General features: G+C 41.8%; 1 protein-coding gene across 5 annotated transcripts in view; it reads right to left on the minus strand.

Annotated features, from left to right (window-relative positions):
• The window catches only part of syt17 (synaptotagmin XVII), a 59,992-nt gene extending 54,554 nt beyond the window's left edge, over positions 1–5,438 (minus strand). For 2 of the 5 annotated variants that reach the window (XM_071391764.1, XM_071391749.1), the window contains exon 1: positions 5,116–5,432. In XM_071391764.1, the coding sequence (XP_071247865.1) occupies positions 5,116–5,130 (15 nt within the window). In that variant the 5' untranslated portion in view covers positions 5,131–5,432. Of the gene's footprint in view, positions 1–5,115 lie in introns of all 5 variants that reach the window. The other 3 variants (XR_011674017.1, XM_071391772.1, XM_071391779.1) reach the window with 3 other exon arrangements.
• Positions 5,439–19,158: the final 13,720 nt, after the last annotated feature.

The raw sequence follows: 19,158 nt of genomic DNA on the forward strand, positions 1-19,158 counted from the left end.
TCTGTTTCTCTGTTTCTCTCTCTCGTTCTCCCTGATGTTGTCTTTATTAGCGGTGGCTGTACCCATGGCGACAGCAAAAGGAGCAGCGTACCCTCCCTCTCTTTCCCTCCTTTCATATCTTCCTCCTTCTCTCCATCCCTCCATCCCTTCCCCCAGGTCAGGATCACACATCCTGTGGTCAGACACAGGCGAAGAAAGGGAGGGAGAAAGGGAAAATGGGAGGGAGGGGAAGAGAGAGAGAGCGAGAGAGAGAGCTAGGGAGAGGGAGAGGGAGGGAGGGAGTAAAAGGACAAACATCTAAAACTACAGCGCTCATAGACACAAACAAACAGACAGAACAGACAGAACAGACAGAACAGACAGAACAGACAGAACAGACAGAACAGACAGAACAGACAGAACAGACAGAACAGACAGAACAGACAGAACAGACAGAACAGACAGAACAGACAGAACAGACATGCACAGACAGAACAGACAGAACAGACAGAACAGACAGAACAGACAGAACAGACAGAACAGACAGAACAGACAGAACAGACAGAACAGAACAGACAGAACAGACAGAACAGACAGAACAGACAGAACAGACAGAACAGACAGAACAGAACAGACAGAACAGACAGAACAGAGGGTGCAAATGAAAAGGCCCTTTCCATCGTACCGGAACAGCAGATCACTAGACATGTCTACTCATTTAAAAACACACACCTTGAGCACTCAGTCTGCACACAGGACTATCAATGCGTTAGACTATAAATTTTCTTTGTTATTATAAATCTATATTTTTAAAGACTTGTTTCCTGTGCATTTGGTTAACTAACTCAGAACAAACCATATTAGGTTATATAGTCATATCTCTATAACATTATATAGTATAGGTTATATAGTCACATCTCTATTACATTAGGTTTTATAGCCATATCTATGTAACATTATACAATAAAATGATGAAGTCACATCTACATAACATTAAATGAGTTAGGTTATATAGTCATATAGTTATATAGTCATAGTCACAGCCATGCTCAAGGTCCTAAACGACATCATAACCGCCATCGATAAGAGACATTACTGTGCAGCCGTATTCATCGACCTGGCCAAGGCTTTCGACTCTGTCAATCACCACATTCTTATTGGCAGACTCAACAGCCTTGGTTTCTCAAATGATTGCCTCGCCTGGTTTACAAACTACTTCTCTGATAGAGTTCAGTGTGTCAAATCGGAGGGCCTGTTGTCCGGACCTCTGGCAGTCTCTATGGGGGTGCCACAGGGTTCAATCCTTGGGCCGACTCTCTTCTCTGTATACATCAATGATGTTGCTCTTGCTGCTGGTGAGTCTCTGATCCACCTCTACGCAGACGACACCATTCTGTATACTTCTGGCCCCTCTTTGGACACAGTGTTAACTAATCTCCTGACGAGCTTAAATGCCATACAACTCTCCTTCCGTGGCCTCCAACTGCTCTTAAATGCAAGTAAAACTAAATGCATGCTATTCAATCGATCACTGCCCGAACCTGCTCGCCCGTCCAGTATCACTACTGGACGGCACTGACTTAGAATACGTGGACAACTACAAATGCCTAGGTGTCTGGTTAGACTGTAAACTCTCCTTCCAGACTTACATTAAGCATCTCCAATCCAAAATTAAATCTAGAATTGGCTTCCTATATCGCAACAAAGCATCTTTCACTCATGCTGCCAAACATACCCTCGTAAAACTGACCATCCTACCGATCCTCGACTTCGGTGATGTCATCTATAAAATAGCCTCCAAAACTCTACTCAACAAATTGGATGCAGTCTATCACAGTGCCATCCGTTTTGTCACCAAAGCCCCATACACTACCCACCATTGCGACCTGTACGTGCTCGTAGGTTGGCCCTCGCTTCATACTCATCGCCAAACCGGCTACAGGTTATCTACAAGTCTCTGCTAGGTAAAGCCCCCCCTTATCTCAGCTCACTGGTCACCATAGCAGCACCCACTGTTAGCACGCGCTCCAGCAGGTATATCTCACTGGTCACCCCCAAAGCCAATTCCTCCTTTGGTCATCTTTCCTTCCAGTTCTCTGCTGCAAATGACTGGAACGAACTGCAAAAATCTCTGAAGCTGGAGACTCATATCTCCCGCACTAGCTTTAATAGCTTTAAGCACCAGCTGTCAGAGCAGCTCACAGATCACTGCAATTGTACATAGCCCACCTGCAAACAGCCCATCTATCTACCTACCTCATCCCCATACTGTATTTATTTATTTATCTTGCTCCTTTGCACCCCAGTATCTCTACTTGCACATTCATCTTCTGCACATCTACCATTCCAGTGTTTAATTGCTATATTGTAATTACTTCACCACCATGGCCTATTTATTGACTTAACTTACCTAATTTGCACTCACTGTAAATATACTTTTTGTTTTCTTTTGTTCTACTGTATTATTGACTGCTTGTTTTATTTATTCCATGTGTAACTCTGTGTTGTTGTATGTGTCGAATTGCTATGCTTTATCTTGGCCAGGTCGCAGTTGTAAATGAGAACTTGTTCTCAACTAGCCTCCTACCTGGTTAAATAAAGGGGAAATATATATATATATATTTTAAAATCTCTTTAACATTATATAGTATAAGTTATACAGTCAGATCTCTAAAACATTATATAGTACAGGTTATATAGTCATATCTCTATAACATTATATAGTATAGGTAATCTAATCATATCTCTATACATGTATATTGTATAGGTTATTTAGTCATATCTCTATAACATTATATAGTATAGGTTATATAGTCATATCTATAACATTATGTAGTACAGGTTATATATTATATCTATAACATTATGTAGTACAAGTTATTCTTTCATATCTCTATACAGATCTATTTCTATTAGAGATTTAATTATATAACCTGTACTATATACTGTTATAAAGATATGACTATATAACCTATACTATATACTGTTATAAAGATATGACTATATAACCTGTACTATATAATGTTATAGATATGACTATATAGCCTGTACTATATAATGTTATAGATATGATTATATAACCCATACTATATAACGTTATAGATATAAAATATAACCTATACTATATGATATTATTGAGATATGACTATATAACCTGTACTATATAATGTTATAGATATGACTATATAGCCTGTACTATATAATGTTATAGATATGACTATATAACCTATACTATATAATGTTATAAAGATGTGACTATATAACCTATACTATATACTGTTATAAAGATATGACTATATAACCTGTACTATATAATGTTATAGAGATAAGACTATATAACCTATACTATATAATGTTATAAAGATATGACTATATAACCTATACTATATACTGTTATAAAGATATGACTATATAACCTACACTATACACTGTTTTAAATATTTTACTATATTACCTATACTCTAACATTTTATTGAGATATGACTATATAAACTAATGTTATAGTGATATGACTGTATAACCTGTACTCTAACATTTTATTGAGATATGACTGTATAACCTAATGTTATAGTGATATGACTATATAACCTAATGTTATAGTGATATGACTATATAAACTAATGTTATAGTGATATGACTATATAAACTAATGTTATAGTGATATGACTATATAAACTAATGTTATAGTGATATGACTATATAAACTATACTATATAATGTTATAGTGATATGACTATATAAACTATACTATATAATGTTATAGATATGACTATATAAACTATACTATATAATGTTATAGTGATATGACTATATAAACTAATGTTATAGTGATGTGACTATATAAACTAATGTTATAGTGATATGACTATATAAACTAATGTTATAGTGATATGACTATATAAACTATACTATATAATGTTATAGAGATATGACTATATAAACTAATGTTGTAGATCTATGACTTTATAACCTATACTATATACTGTTATAGAAACTTAACTATATAACCTATTCTATATAATGTTATAGAGATATGACTTTAAAACCAATACTATATAATGTTATAGAGATGTGACTATATAACCTGCATTATAAAATGTTAAAGAGATTTGACTATATAAGCTAATGTTGTAGATCTATGACTGTATAACCTGTACTATATACTGTTATAGAGATATGACTATATAACCTAATGTTATAGAGATAAACACATACTTTAGGCATACACAATGCAAGACAAAACAACACATTACACAACAACAGAACAACACAATACAAGATACACAACCAAACAATAGGACATGTATAACATGCAATTCAACACACAACAATCACATGTTTTTACACAACACAAACATAAACATTAACATTTCATACATAAGATCACAATATAACACATACAACATGAAACTCCACAACACACAATATACACACAACCAAACATAATCTAAGAGAGGCAGGAGGCCTGGGAGAGGGAGAGAAGAGAGAGAAGATAGAGAAGGGAGAAAGGAGAGAGGGTAGGTAGAGAGGAGAGAAGAGAGAGAAGAGAGAAGGGAGAGAGGAGAGAAGAGAGAGAGGAGAGAAGAGAGAAGAGAGAGAAAAGAGAAGAGAGAAGAGAGAAGAGAGAAAGAGAGAGAAGAGGGAGAACCAAGAAGAGAGAGAAGAGAGAGAAGGGAGGAAGAGAGAGAGAGACATAAGGGAGAAGAGAGAGAAGAGACAGAAGGGAGAAGAGAGAGAAGAGAGAGAAGGGAGGAAGAGAGAGAAGGGAGGAAGAGAGAGAGAGAGACAGAAGGGAGAAGAGAGAGAAGAGAGAGAAGGGAGGAAGAGAGAGAAGGGAGGAAGAGAGAGAGAGAGACAGAAGGGAGAAGAGAGAGAAGGGAGGAAGAGAGAGAGAGAGACAGAAGGGAGAAGAGAGAGAAGAGAGAGAAGGGAGGAAGAGAGAGAGAGAGAGAGAGACAGAAGGGAGGAAGAGAGAGAGAGAGAGACAGAAGGGAGGAAGAGAGAGAGAGACAGAAGGAAATACAGGACATGTGCTACAGAGGGAAGGAGGAGGAAAGTGGACCCAGAGAGAAAGAGAGGAGAAGCAACAACAGGTGAAAGTGTGTGTTCAAGGTTCCACGGTCACAGTGGTCTTACCTGTGTGTACGCCATTGTCTCCTCAGTCTCTCTTCTCTTCCTCACTTCCCTTCGTCCAGTTCCTCATCCCTCCAACCAACATCCACTTTCACCCCGGAAAAAAGAGAAGTGGAAAAAAAGAGATATAAAATCTCAAGGTGACAAGAGTGAGGGGTGAACCAGGTTTTTCTTCTTCATTCTCACTACCACTCCATCATCACCCCCTCTCTCCTAACAACAACAACAGAACCTGCTCTCTCTCCCCCTCTCTCTCCCCCTCTCTCTCTCTCAAGCTATCTCCGCCTCCTCCTCATCCTCCACCCCAACCAGCCACACACTCTCTCTCTCTCTCTCTCTCTCCCTCTCCCTCTCCCTCTCCCTCTCTCTCCCTCTCCCTCTCCCTCTCCCTCTCTCTCTCTCTCTCTCTCTCTCTCTCTCTCTCTCTCTCTCTCTCTCTCTCTCTCTCCCTCTCTCTCTTTCTCTCTAACTCTCTCTCTCTCACACTCTTTCTTTCTTTGTCTCTTTCGCTCTCTTTCTCTTTCCAGTCTCCAGCCCACTTTTCAGAAACGACACGCAAAGCCAGCCCTGTCTCTTGACTGTGCATCCTACCCCTCCCCTGCTCTCCCTCCCCCTTTCTGCCGTGCACCAATGACTCACCCAGGTTTGCAGGAGCACTGATGGATATCGAATCAAATCTGATGTCTGGTTCTCTCTCTCGATTCAATTCAATTCAAAGGGCTTTACTGGCATGGGAAACATGTGTTTACATTGCCAAAGCAAGTGAAATAGATAATAAACTAGAGAGAGAGAGAGAGAGAGAGAGAGAGAGAGAGAGAGAGAGAGAGAGAGAGAGAGAGAGAGAGAGAGAGAGAGAGAATCTTGGGTGGGTGGGTGTGTGGAGGATGAAGAGGACGAGGGGGAGATAGTATGAGAGAGAGAGATGAAGAGATAGATAGTAGGAGAGAGAATGGCTGACCCAAAATTAAGACTCAGTGAGCATAGCCTTGCTATTGAGAAAGGCCACCGTAGGCAGACCTGGCTCTCAAGAGAAGACAAGCTATGTGCACACTGGCCAGAAAATGAGGTGGAAACTGAGCTGCCCTTCCTAACCTCCTGCCAAATGTATGACCATATTAGAGACACATATTTCCCTCAGATTACACAGACCCACAAATAATTCGAAAACAAATCAAATTTTGATAAACTCCCACATCTACTGGGTGAAATTCCACAGTGTGCATCACAGCAGCAATATTTGTGACCTGTTGCCACAAGAAAAGGGCAACCAGTGAAGAACAAACACCATTGTAAATACAACCTATATTTATGTTATTTATTGTCTCTATTATGTCTCTATTCCTTTGGAACTTCTGTGAGTGTAATGTTTACCGTTAATTTTGTATTGTTTATTTCACTTTTGTTTATTATCTATTTCACTTGTTATGGCAATGTAAACATGTGTTTCCCATGCCAATAAAGCCCCTGAAATTGAAATTGAGAGAGGGGGGTGAGAAAGAGAAGGAGAGAGAGAAGGAGAGAGAGAGAGAGAGAGAGAGAGAGATAGAGAGAGAGCGAGAGAGAGATAGAGAAAGAGCGAGAGAGAGATAGAGCAGGTGTGGAGGGTAATTGTGTGTAACCTCATAGGGTGGATGCTGGGTTACTTCAAGAGAGTTACCGTGGAAACCGAAGTGGCACATGACCTGTTGCCGTGTCAGCTGTGAGTTCCTGGTGGCCCTCCTCCTCTGTGTGTGTGTGTGTGTGTGCGCGTACGCTCGTGTGTGTGGTTTCAATAATAAAGTCAGTATGCAGCAGTCTATTGTGTAACACACTAAGTGACATCACTGTTTCAGCAGCAGTCTATTGTATAACACACTAAGTGACATCACTGTTGCAGCAGCAGTCTATTGTATAACACACTAAGTGACATCACTGTTTCAGCAGCAGTCTATTGTATAACACACCAAGTGACATCACTGTTGCAGCAGCAGTCTATTGTATAACAAACTAAGTGACATCACTGTTTCAGCAGCAGTCTATTGTATAACACACTAAGTGACATCACTGTTGCAGCAGCAGTCTATTGTATAACACATTAAGTGACATCACTGTTGCAGCAGCAGTCTATTGTATAACACACAAAGTGACATCACTGTTGCAGCAGCAGTCTATTGTATAACACACTAAGTGACATCACCGAGTTGCAGCAGCAGTCTATTGTATAACACACTAAGTGACATCCCTGTTTCAACAGCAGTCTTTTGTATAACACACTAAGTGACATCACTGTTTCAGCAGAAGTCTATTATATAACACACTAAGTGACATCACTGTTGCAGCAGCAGTCTATTGTATAACACACTAAGTGACATCACTGTTTCAGCAGCAGTCTATTGTATAACACACTAAGTGACATCACTTTGTTACAGCAGCATCAGTCTAATGGATAACACACTAAGTGACATCACTGTTGCAGCAGCAGTCTATTGTATAACACACTAAGTGACATCACTTTGTTACAGCAGCATCAGTCTAATGGATAACACACTAAGTGACATCACTGTGTTACAGCAGCATCAGTCTAATGGATAACACACTAAGTGACATCACTGTGTTGCAGCAGTCTAATGATAACACACTAAGTGACATCACTGTTACAGCAGAAGTCTAATGATAACACACTAAGTGACATCACTGTTACAGCAGCAGTCTAATGATAACACACTAAGTTACATCACTGTTACAGCAGCATCAGTCTAATGGATAACACACTAAGTGACATCACTGTGTTGCAGCAGCAGTCTAATGATAACACACTAAGTGACATCACTGTTACAGCAGCAGTCTAATGATAACACACTAAGTGACATCACTGTGTTGCAGCAGTCTAATGGATAACACACTAAGTGACATCACTGTGTTGCAGCAGTCTAATGGATAACACACTAAGTGACATCACTGTGTTACAGCAGCAGTCTAATGGATAACACACTAAGTGACATCACTGTGTTACAGCAGCATCAGTCTAATGGATAACACACTAAGTGACATCACTGTGTTGCAGCAGTCTAATGATAACACACTAAGTGACATCACTGTTACAGCAGCAGTCTAATGATAACACACTAAGTGACATCACTGTTACAGCAGCAGTCTAATGATAACACACTAAGTGACATCACTGTTACAGCAGCAGTCTAATGGATAACACACTAAGTGACATCACTGTGTTGCAGCAGCAGTCTAATGATAACACACTAAGTGACATCACTGTTACAGCAGCAGTCTAATGATAACACACTAAGTGACATCACTGTGTTGCAGCAGTCTAATGGATAACACACTAAGTGACATCACTGTGTTGCAGCAGTCTAATGGATAACACACTAAGTGACATCACTGTGTTACAGCAGCAGTCTAATGGATAACACACTAAGTGACATCACTGTGAGTCACTGTTGCTGCAGCAGTCTATTGTGTAACACACTAAGTGACATCACTGTTACAGCAGCAGTCTAATGGATAACACACTAAGTGACATCACTGTGTTGCAGCAGTCTAATGGATAACACACTAAGTGACATCACTGTGTTGCAGCAGTCTAATGGATAACACACTAAGTGACATCACTGTGTTGCAGCAGTCTAATGGATAACACACTAAGTGACATCACTGTGTTACAGCAGCATCAGTCTAATGGATAACACACTAAGTGACATCACTGTGTTGCAGCAGCAGTCTAATGGATAACACACTAAGTGACATCACTGTTACAGCAGCAGTCTAATGGATAACTCACTAAGTGACATCACTGTGAGTCAGTGTTACAGCAGCAGTCTATTGTGTAACACACTAAGTGACAGCACTGTTACAGCAGCAGTCTAATGGATAACACACTAAGTGACATCACTGTGTTGCAGCAGTCTAATGGATAACACACTAAGTGACATCACTGTGTTGCAGCAGTCTAATGGATAACACACTAAGTGACATCACTGTGTTGCAGCAGTCTAATGGATAACACACTAAGTGACATCACTGTGTTACAGCAGCATCAGTCTAATGGATAACACACTAAGTGACATCACTGTGTTGCAGCAGCAGTCTAATGGATAACACACTAAGTGACATCACTGTTACAGCAGCAGTCTAATGGATAACTCACTAAGTGACATCACTGTGAGTCAGTGTTACAGCAGCAGTCTATTGTGTAACACACTAAGTGACAGCACTGTTACAGCAGCAGTCTAATGGATAACACACTAAGTGACATCACTGTGTTGCAGCATCAGTTTAATGGATAACACACTAAGTGACATCACTGTTACAGCATCAGTCTAATGGATAACAAACTAAGTGACATCACTCTTACAGCAGCAGTCTAATAGATAACACACTAAGTGACATCACTGTGTTGCAGCAGTCTAATGGATAACACACTAAGTGACATCACTGTGTTGCTGTAGCAGTCTAATAGATAACACACTAAGTGACATCACTGCTACAGCAGCAGTCTAATAGATAACACACTAAGTGACATCACTGTGTTGCTGTAGCAGTCTAATAGATAACACACTAAGTGACATCACTGTTTCAGCAGAAGTCTATTATATAACACACTAAGTGACATCACTGTTGCAGCAGCAGTCTATTGTATAACACACTAAGTGACATCACTGTTTCAGCAGCAGTCTATTGTATAACACACTAAGTGACATCACTTTGTTACAGCAGCATCAGTCTAATGGATAACACACTAAGTGACATCACTGTTGCAGCAGCAGTCTATTGTATAACACACTAAGTGACATCACTTTGTTACAGCAGCATCAGTCTAATGGATAACACACTAAGTGACATCACTGTGTTACAGCAGCATCAGTCTAATGGATAACACACTAAGTGACATCACTGTGTTGCAGCACTCTAATGATAACACACTAAGTGACATCACTGTTACAGCAGAAGTCTAATGATAACACACTAAGTGACATCACTGTTACAGCAGCAGTCTAATGATAACACACTAAGTTACATCACTGTTACAGCAGCATCAGTCTAATGGATAACACACTAAGTGACATCACTGTGTTGCAGCAGCAGTCTAATGATAACACACTAAGTGACATCACTGTTACAGCAGCAGTCTAATGATAACACACTAAGTGACATCACTGTGTTGCAGCAGTCTAATGGATAACACACTAAGTGACATCACTGTGTTGCAGCAGTCTAATGGATAACACACTAAGTGACATCACTGTGTTACAGCAGCAGTCTAATGGATAACACACTAAGTGACACCACTGTGTTACAGCAGCATCAGTCTAATGGATAACACACTAAGTGACATCACTGTGTTGCAGCAGTCTAATGATAACACACTAAGTGACATCACTGTTACAGCAGCAGTCTAATGATAACACACTAAGTGACATCACTGTTACAGCAGCAGTCTAATGATAACACACTAAGTGACATCACTGTTACAGCAGCAGTCTAATGGATAACACACTAAGTGACATCACTGTGTTGCAGCAGCAGTCTAATGATAACACACTAAGTGACATCACTGTTACAGCAGCAGTCTAATGATAACACACTAAGTGACATCACTGTGTTGCAGCAGTCTAATGGATAACACACTAAGTGACATCACTGTGTTGCAGCAGTCTAATGGATAACACACTAAGTGACATCACTGTGTTACAGCAGCAGTCTAATGGATAACACACTAAGTGACATCACTGTGAGTCACTGTTGCTGCAGCAGTCTATTGTGTAACACACTAAGTGACATCACTGTTACAGCAGCAGTCTAATGGATAACACACTAAGTGACATCACTGTGTTGCAGCAGTCTAATGGATAACACACTAAGTGACATCACTGTGTTGCAGCAGTCTAATGGATAACACACTAAGTGACATCACTGTGTTGCAGCAGTCTAATGGATAACACACTAAGTGACATCACTGTGTTACAGCAGCATCAGTCTAATGGATAACACACTAAGTGACATCACTGTGTTGCAGCAGCAGTCTAATGGATAACACACTAAGTGACATCACTGTTACAGCAGCAGTCTAATGGATAACTCACTAAGTGACATCACTGTGAGTCAGTGTTACAGCAGCAGTCTATTGTGTAACACACTAAGTGACAGCACTGTTACAGCAGCAGTCTAATGGATAACACACTAAGTGACATCACTGTGTTGCAGCATCAGTTTAATGGATAACACACTAAGTGACATCACTGTTACAGCATCAGTCTAATGGATAACAAACTAAGTGACATCACTCTTACAGCAGCAGTCTAATAGATAACACACTAAGTGACATCACTGTGTTGCAGCAGTCTAATGGATAACACACTAAGTGACATCACTGTGTTGCTGTAGCAGTCTAATAGATAACACACTAAGTGACATCACTGCTACAGCAGCAGTCTAATAGATAACACACTAAGTGACATCACTGTGTTGCTGTAGCAGTCTAATAGATAACACACTAAGTGACATCACTGTTTCAGCAGAAGTCTATTATATAACACACTAAGTGACATCACTGTTGCAGCAGCAGTCTATTGTATAACACACTAAGTGACATCACTGTTTCAGCAGCAGTCTATTGTATAACACACTAAGTGACATCACTTTGTTACAGCAGCATCAGTCTAATGGATAACACACTAAGTGACATCACTGTTGCAGCAGCAGTCTATTGTATAACACACTAAGTGACATCACTTTGTTACAGCAGCATCAGTCTAATGGATAACACACTAAGTGACATCACTGTGTTACAGTAGCATCAGTCTAATGGATAACACACTAAGTGACATCACTGTGTTGCAGCATCAGTTTAATGGATAACACACTAAGTGACATCACTGTTACATCATCAGTCTAATGGATAACAAACTAAGTGACATCACTCTTACAGCAGCAGTCTAATAGATAACACACTAAGTGACATCACTGTGTTGCAGCAGTCTAATGGATAACACACTAAGTGACATCACTGTGTTGCTGTAGCAGTCTAATAGATAACACACTAAGTGACATCACTGCTACAGCAGCAGTCTAATAGATAACACACTAAGTGACATCACTGTGTTGCTGTAGCAGTCTAATAGATAACACACTAAGTGACATCACTGTTTCAGCAGAAGTCTATTATATAACACACTAAGTGACATCACTGTTGCAGCAGCAGTCTATTGTATAACACACTAAGTGACATCACTGTTTCAGCAGCAGTCTATTGTATAACACACTAAGTGACATCACTTTGTTACAGCAGCATCAGTCTAATGGATAACACACTAAGTGACATCACTGTTGCAGCAGCAGTCTATTGTATAACACACTAAGTGACATCACTTTGTTACAGCAGCATCAGTCTAATGGATAACACACTAAGTGACATCACTGTGTTACAGCAGCATCAGTCTAATGGATAACACACTAAGTGACATCACTGTGTTGCAGCACTCTAATGATAACACACTAAGTGACATCACTGTTACAGCAGAAGTCTAATGATAACACACTAAGTGACATCACTGTTACAGCAGCATTCTAATGATAACACACTAAGTTACATCACTGTTACAGCAGCATCAGTCTAATGGATAACACACTAAGTGACATCACTGTGTTGCAGCAGCAGTCTAATGATAACACACTAAGTGACATCACTGTTACAGCAGCAGTCTAATGATAACACACTAAGTGACATCACTGTGTTGCAGCAGTCTAATGGATAACACACTAAGTGACATCACTGTGTTGCAGCAGTCTAATGGATAACACACTAAGTGACATCACTGTGTTACAGCAGCAGTCTAATGGATAACACACTAAGTGACACCACTGTGTTACAGCAGCATCAGTCTAATGGATAACACACTAAGTGACATCACTGTGTTGCAGCAGTCTAATGATAACACACTAAGTGACATCACTGTTACAGCAGCAGTCTAATGATAACACACTAAGTGACATCACTGTTACAGCAGCAGTCTAATGATAACACACTAAGTGACATCACTGTTACAGCAGCAGTCTAATGGATAACACACTAAGTGACATCACTGTGTTGCAGCAGCAGTCTAATGATAACACACTAAGTGACATCACTGTTACAGCAGCAGTCTAATGATAACACACTAAGTGACATCACTGTGTTGCAGCAGTCTAATGGATAACACACTAAGTGACATCACTGTGTTGCAGCAGTCTAATGGATAACACACTAAGTGACATCACTGTGTTACAGCAGCAGTCTAATGGATAACACACTAAGTGACATCACTGTGAGTCACTGTTGCTGCAGCAGTCTATTGTGTAACACACTAAGTGACATCACTGTTACAGCAGCAGTCTAATGGATAACACACTAAGTGACATCACTGTGTTGCAGCAGTCTAATGGATAACACACTAAGTGACATCACTGTGTTGCAGCAGTCTAATGGATAACACACTAAGTGACATCACTGTGTTGCAGCAGTCTAATGGATAACACACTAAGTGACATCACTGTGTTACAGCAGCATCAGTCTAATGGATAACACACTAAGTGACATCACTGTGTTGCAGCAGCAGTCTAATGGATAACACACTAAGTGACATCACTGTTACAGCAGCAGTCTAATGGATAACTCACTAAGTGACATCACTGTGAGTCAGTGTTACAGCAGCAGTCTATTGTGTAACACACTAAGTGACAGCACTGTTACAGCAGCAGTCTAATGGATAACACACTAAGTGACATCACTGTGTTGCAGCATCAGTTTAATGGATAACACACTAAGTGACATCACTGTTACAGCATCAGTCTAATGGATAACAAACTAAGTGACATCACTCTTACAGCAGCAGTCTAATAGATAACACACTAAGTGACATCACTGTGTTGCAGCAGTCTAATGGATAACACACTAAGTGACATCACTGTGTTGCTGTAGCAGTCTAATAGATAACACACTAAGTGACATCACTGCTACAGCAGCAGTCTAATAGATAACACACTAAGTGACATCACTGTGTTGCTGTAGCAGTCTAATAGATAACACACTAAGTGACATCACTGCTACAGCAGCAGTCTAATAGATAACACACTAAGTGACACCACTGTGTTGCAGCAGTCTAATAGATAACACACTAAGTGACACCACTGTGTTGCAGCAGTCTAATGGATAACACACTAGGTGACACCACTGTGTTGCAGCAGTCTAATGGATAACACACTAAGTGACATCACTTTGTTACAGCATCAGTCTAATGGATAACACACTAAGTGACATCACTGTGTTACAGCAGCAGTCTAATGGATAACACACTAAGTGACATCACTGTGTTACAGCAGCAGTCTAATGGATAACACACTAAGTGACATCACTGTTACAGCATCAGTCTAATGGATAACTCACTAAGTGACATCACTGTGTTACAGCAGCAGTCTAATGGATAACTCACTAAGTGACATCACTGTTACAGCAGCAGTCTAATGGATAACACACTAAGTGACATCACTGTTACAGCAGCAGTCTAATGGATAACACACTAAGTGACATCACTGTTACAGCAGCATCAGTCTAATGGATAACACACTAAGTGACATCACTGTCTTCTCAACAGGAGAGCAACTGGTGTCTAAATAAATGTGTGTGTGTGTGTGTGTGTGTGTGTGTGTGTGTGTGTGTGTGTTGCTGTAATAATAAAGTCAGTATAGCAAGGCTATGACGTGGTAGAGAGACTGCCCTCAACTGGTCAAACTATACAATGACAGCACTCATTGTGGAAACTACCCTGCTGGCTCCTCCCCCTTAAACACTACAACACCAGCACTTTGTTCTCTCTGTCTGTCTGTCTGTCTGTCTGTCTGTCTGTCTGTCTGTCTGTCTGTCTGTCTGTCTGTCTGTCTGTCTGTCTGTCTGTCTGTCTGTCTGTCTGTCTGTCTGTCTGTCTGTCTGTCTGTCTGTCTGTCTGTCTGTCTGTTTGTCTCTCTCTCTCTCTCTCTCTCTCTCTCTGTCTGTCTGTCTGTCTGTCTGTCTGTCTGTCTGTCTGTCTGTCTGTCTGTCTGTCTGTCTGTCTGTCTGTCTGTCTGTCTGTCTGTCTGTCTGTCTGTCTGTCTGTCTGTCTGTCTGTCTGTCTGTCTGTCTGTCTGTCTGTCTGTCTGTCTGTCTGTCTGTCTGTCTGTCTGTTTGTCTCTCTCTCTGTCTCTCTCTCTCTCTCTCTCTGTCTGTCTGTCTGTCTGTCAATTCAATTCAATTCAATTCAAGGGTCTTTATTGGCATGGGAAACATGTGTTAACATTGCCAAAGCAAGTGAGGTAGATAATATACAAAAGTGAAATAAACAATAAAAATTAACAGTAAACATTACACATACAGAAGTTTCAAAACAATAAAGACATGACAAATGTCATATTATATATATACAGTGTTGTAACAATGTACAAATGGTTAAAGTACACAAGGGAAAATAAATAACTATAAATATGGGTTGTATTTACAATGGTGTTTGTTCTTCACTGGTTGCCCTTTTCTTGTGGCAACAGGTCACAAATCTTGCTGCTGTGATGGCACACTGTGGAATTTCACCCAGTAGATATGGGAGTTTATCTGTCTCTCTCTCTCTCTCTCTCTCTCTCTGTCTATCTGTCTATCTATCTATCTGTCTGTCTGTCTGTCTGTCTGTCTGTCTGTCTGTCTGTCTGTCTGTCTGTCTGTCTGTCTGTCTGTCTGTCTGTCTGTCTGTCTGTCTGTCTGTCTGTCTGTCTGTCTGTCTGTCTGTCTGTCTGTCTGTCTGTCTGTCTGTCTGTCTGTCTGTCTCTCTCTCTCTCTCTACACCATTAACTTCCTCTACTTCCTGCCATGTGGCTCACGTTATACTTCCTCTAACTGTGATCATGTTTGTGTCCTTTACGGCACCATATTCCCTATATTATAGTGCCCTATGGGGTCTTTGCCAAAAGTAGTTTACTATATAGGGAATAGGGTGCCATTGGGGACGTAGCCCATGATTCTATAAGAGGCCCCTCAGGGTACAAACTAATGACTAGACGGAACTATAACACATGTGCAGGACACAAACACGCCTGCACACACACGCGCACACACACACACACACACACACACACACACACACACACACACACACACACACACACACACACACACACACACACACACACACACACACACACACACACACACACACACACACACACACACACACACACACACACACACACACACACACACACACACGCACACACGCACACGTGCTAAAACATAGAGCAAAGAACACGTGGAAAGAAACAAATACAACAAATAGACCAACAAAATAAAAAATGTAAAATATAAGGAGTTTATTTCAGCATAAATACATGAAGCCATAAAATTACAGTAAAAATAAATACAGATTGCCTCTTATATAAAACAGAAATGTCTATGTACATTAAGTACAACATTTTTTACAATATAAATATAGCTACTGTACCTTTAAAGACACGATATATTCATATACACATACATTCATATCTTAAAGGGATAGTTCACCCTAAAAAATGTAAGTTTCCAGTACCAATGTTTCTCCATTTCGGCTTTGATTTCTCCTCATACATATTCTCCTTATATAGAATCTACATTAAATATCTTTGACTCTACTTGACATCGGGTCTTTTCTGAGACATTAAAACATCTGAGAAACTTTGAGTTTGGAGTGAACAGTCCCTTTAAATATATTTCTGAGACATATATATATAACCTGTTTTTAGAGTAAACAGTCCCTTTAAAACACATTTCTGATACTTTTTTTCATGTTCCTTGTTTCTTTCTTTGGTATTTTAGTTTGACTGGAAGACTTGTGTAAAGTTCCTTATTTTAGATTCCGTTCTGCTTTTTTAAAGCCTCTGAAACACGAAGCGCCGTGCCACCAGTCCCATGACTAAACGCTCTGTAGACAGGGAGAGTCACACATGGCACCCCATTCACTATATAGTGTACTACTTTTCACCCGGTCAAAAAAAAAAGTACGCCCTACATGGTGCAGTACTTTTGACAAGGGGCGGCAGGTTAAAGAGGTGGCCTTGAGCAAGGCACTTAACCCCCCCACAACAACAGCTCCCCTGGTACCCATTTAGAGAGGTGGCCTAACCCCCCCCACAACAACAGCTCCCCAGGTACCCAGTTAGAGAGGTGGCCTAACCCCCCCCACAACAACAGCTCCCCAGGTACCCAGTTAGAGAGGTGGCCTAACCCCCCCCCCCCCCCACAACAACAGCTCCCCAGGTACCCAGTTAGAGAGGTGGCCTAACCCCCCCCACAACAACAGCTCCCCAGGTACCCAGTTAGAGAGGTGGCCTAACCCCCCCCCCCCCCCACAACAACAGCTCCCCAGGTACCCAGTTAGAGAGGTGGCCTAACCCCCCCCACAACAACAGCTCCCCAGGTTACCCAGTTAGAGAGGTGACCTAACCCCCCCCCCCCCCCCACAACAACAGCTCCCCAGGTACCCAGTTAGAGAGGTGACCTAACCCCCCCCCCCACAACAACAGCTCTCCGGGTACCCAGTTAGAGAGGTGGCCTAACCCCCCCCCACAACAACAGCTCTCCGGGTACCCAGTTAGAGAGGTGGCCTACCCCCCCCCACAACAACAGCTCCCCAGGTACCCAGTTAGAGAGGTGACCTAACCCCCCCCCCCACAACAACAGCTCTCCGGGTACCCAGTTAGAGAGGTGGCCTAACCCCCCCCCCCACAACAACAGCTCTCCGGGTACCCAGTTAGAGAGGTGACCTAACCCCCCCCCCCCACAACAACAGCTCTCCGGGTACCCAGTTAGAGAGGTGGCCTAACCCCCCCCCACAACAACAGCTCCCCAGGTACCCAGTTAGAGAGGTGGCCTAACCCCCCCCCCCCCACAACAACAGCTCCCCAGGTACCCAGTTAGAGAGGTGGCCTAACCCCCCCCACAACAACAGCTCCCCAGGTACCCAGTTAGAGAGGTGGCCTAACCCCCCCCCCCCCCCACAACAACAGCTCCCCAGGTACCCAGTTAGAGAGGTGGCCTAACCCCCCCCACAACAACAGCTCCCCAGGTTACCCAGTTAGAGAGGTGACCTAACCCCCCCCCCCCCCCACAACAACAGCTCCCCTGGTACCCAGTTAGAGAGGTGACCTAACCCCCCCCACAACAACAGCTCCCCAGGTACCCAGTTAGAGAGGTGACCTAACCCCCCCCCCCACAACAACAGCTCTCCGGGTACCCAGTTAGAGAGGTGGCCTAACCCCCCCCCACAACAACAGCTCCCCTGGTACCCAGTTAGAGAGGTGACCTAACCCCCCCCACAACAACAGCTCCCCAGGTACCCAGTTAGAGAGGTGACCTAACCCCCCCCCCCCCCCACAACAACAGCTCTCCGGGTACCCAGTTAGAGAGGTGGCCTAACCCCCCCCCACAACAACAGCTCTCCGGGTACCCAGTTAGAGAGGTGGCCTAACAGACTACAGACAGCAGCAAATAACTAACTGGTCCCTATCTGGCAATAATAGAGTCATAACACACACACACACAAACACACACACTAAAATATACAGACAGACTCAAGTGGAAGATTTGTCAGACATGAGAGCTGAGTGAAGTGGCAGATCGATGTGTGTGTGTGTGTGTGTGTGTGTGTGTGTGTGTGTGTGTGTGTGTGTGTGTGTGTGTGTGTGTGTGTGTGTGTGTATTTTCACAGCATTATTCACCAGACGCGACACACGACTCAGGAGCGAGTGACCCCCGCGTCTCCATGGAAACTGGCAGCACACACACAGAGTCTGTCGCTATTTTACTCTTATTATTATCTATCCTGATGCCTAGTCACTTTACCCTGCCTTCATTTACATATCTACCTCAAATACCTTATTATCTATCCTGATGTCTAGTCACTTTACCCTGCCTTCATGTACATATCTACCTCAAATACCTTATTATTATCTATCCTGATGTCTAGTCACTTTACCCCGCCTTCATGTACATATCTACCTCAAATAACTTATTATCTATCC

Source organism: Salvelinus alpinus, chromosome 1 (assembly GCF_045679555.1).
Source record: "Salvelinus alpinus chromosome 1, SLU_Salpinus.1, whole genome shotgun sequence".
In the NCBI taxonomy this organism is placed as follows: domain Eukaryota; kingdom Metazoa; phylum Chordata; class Actinopteri; order Salmoniformes; family Salmonidae; genus Salvelinus; species Salvelinus alpinus.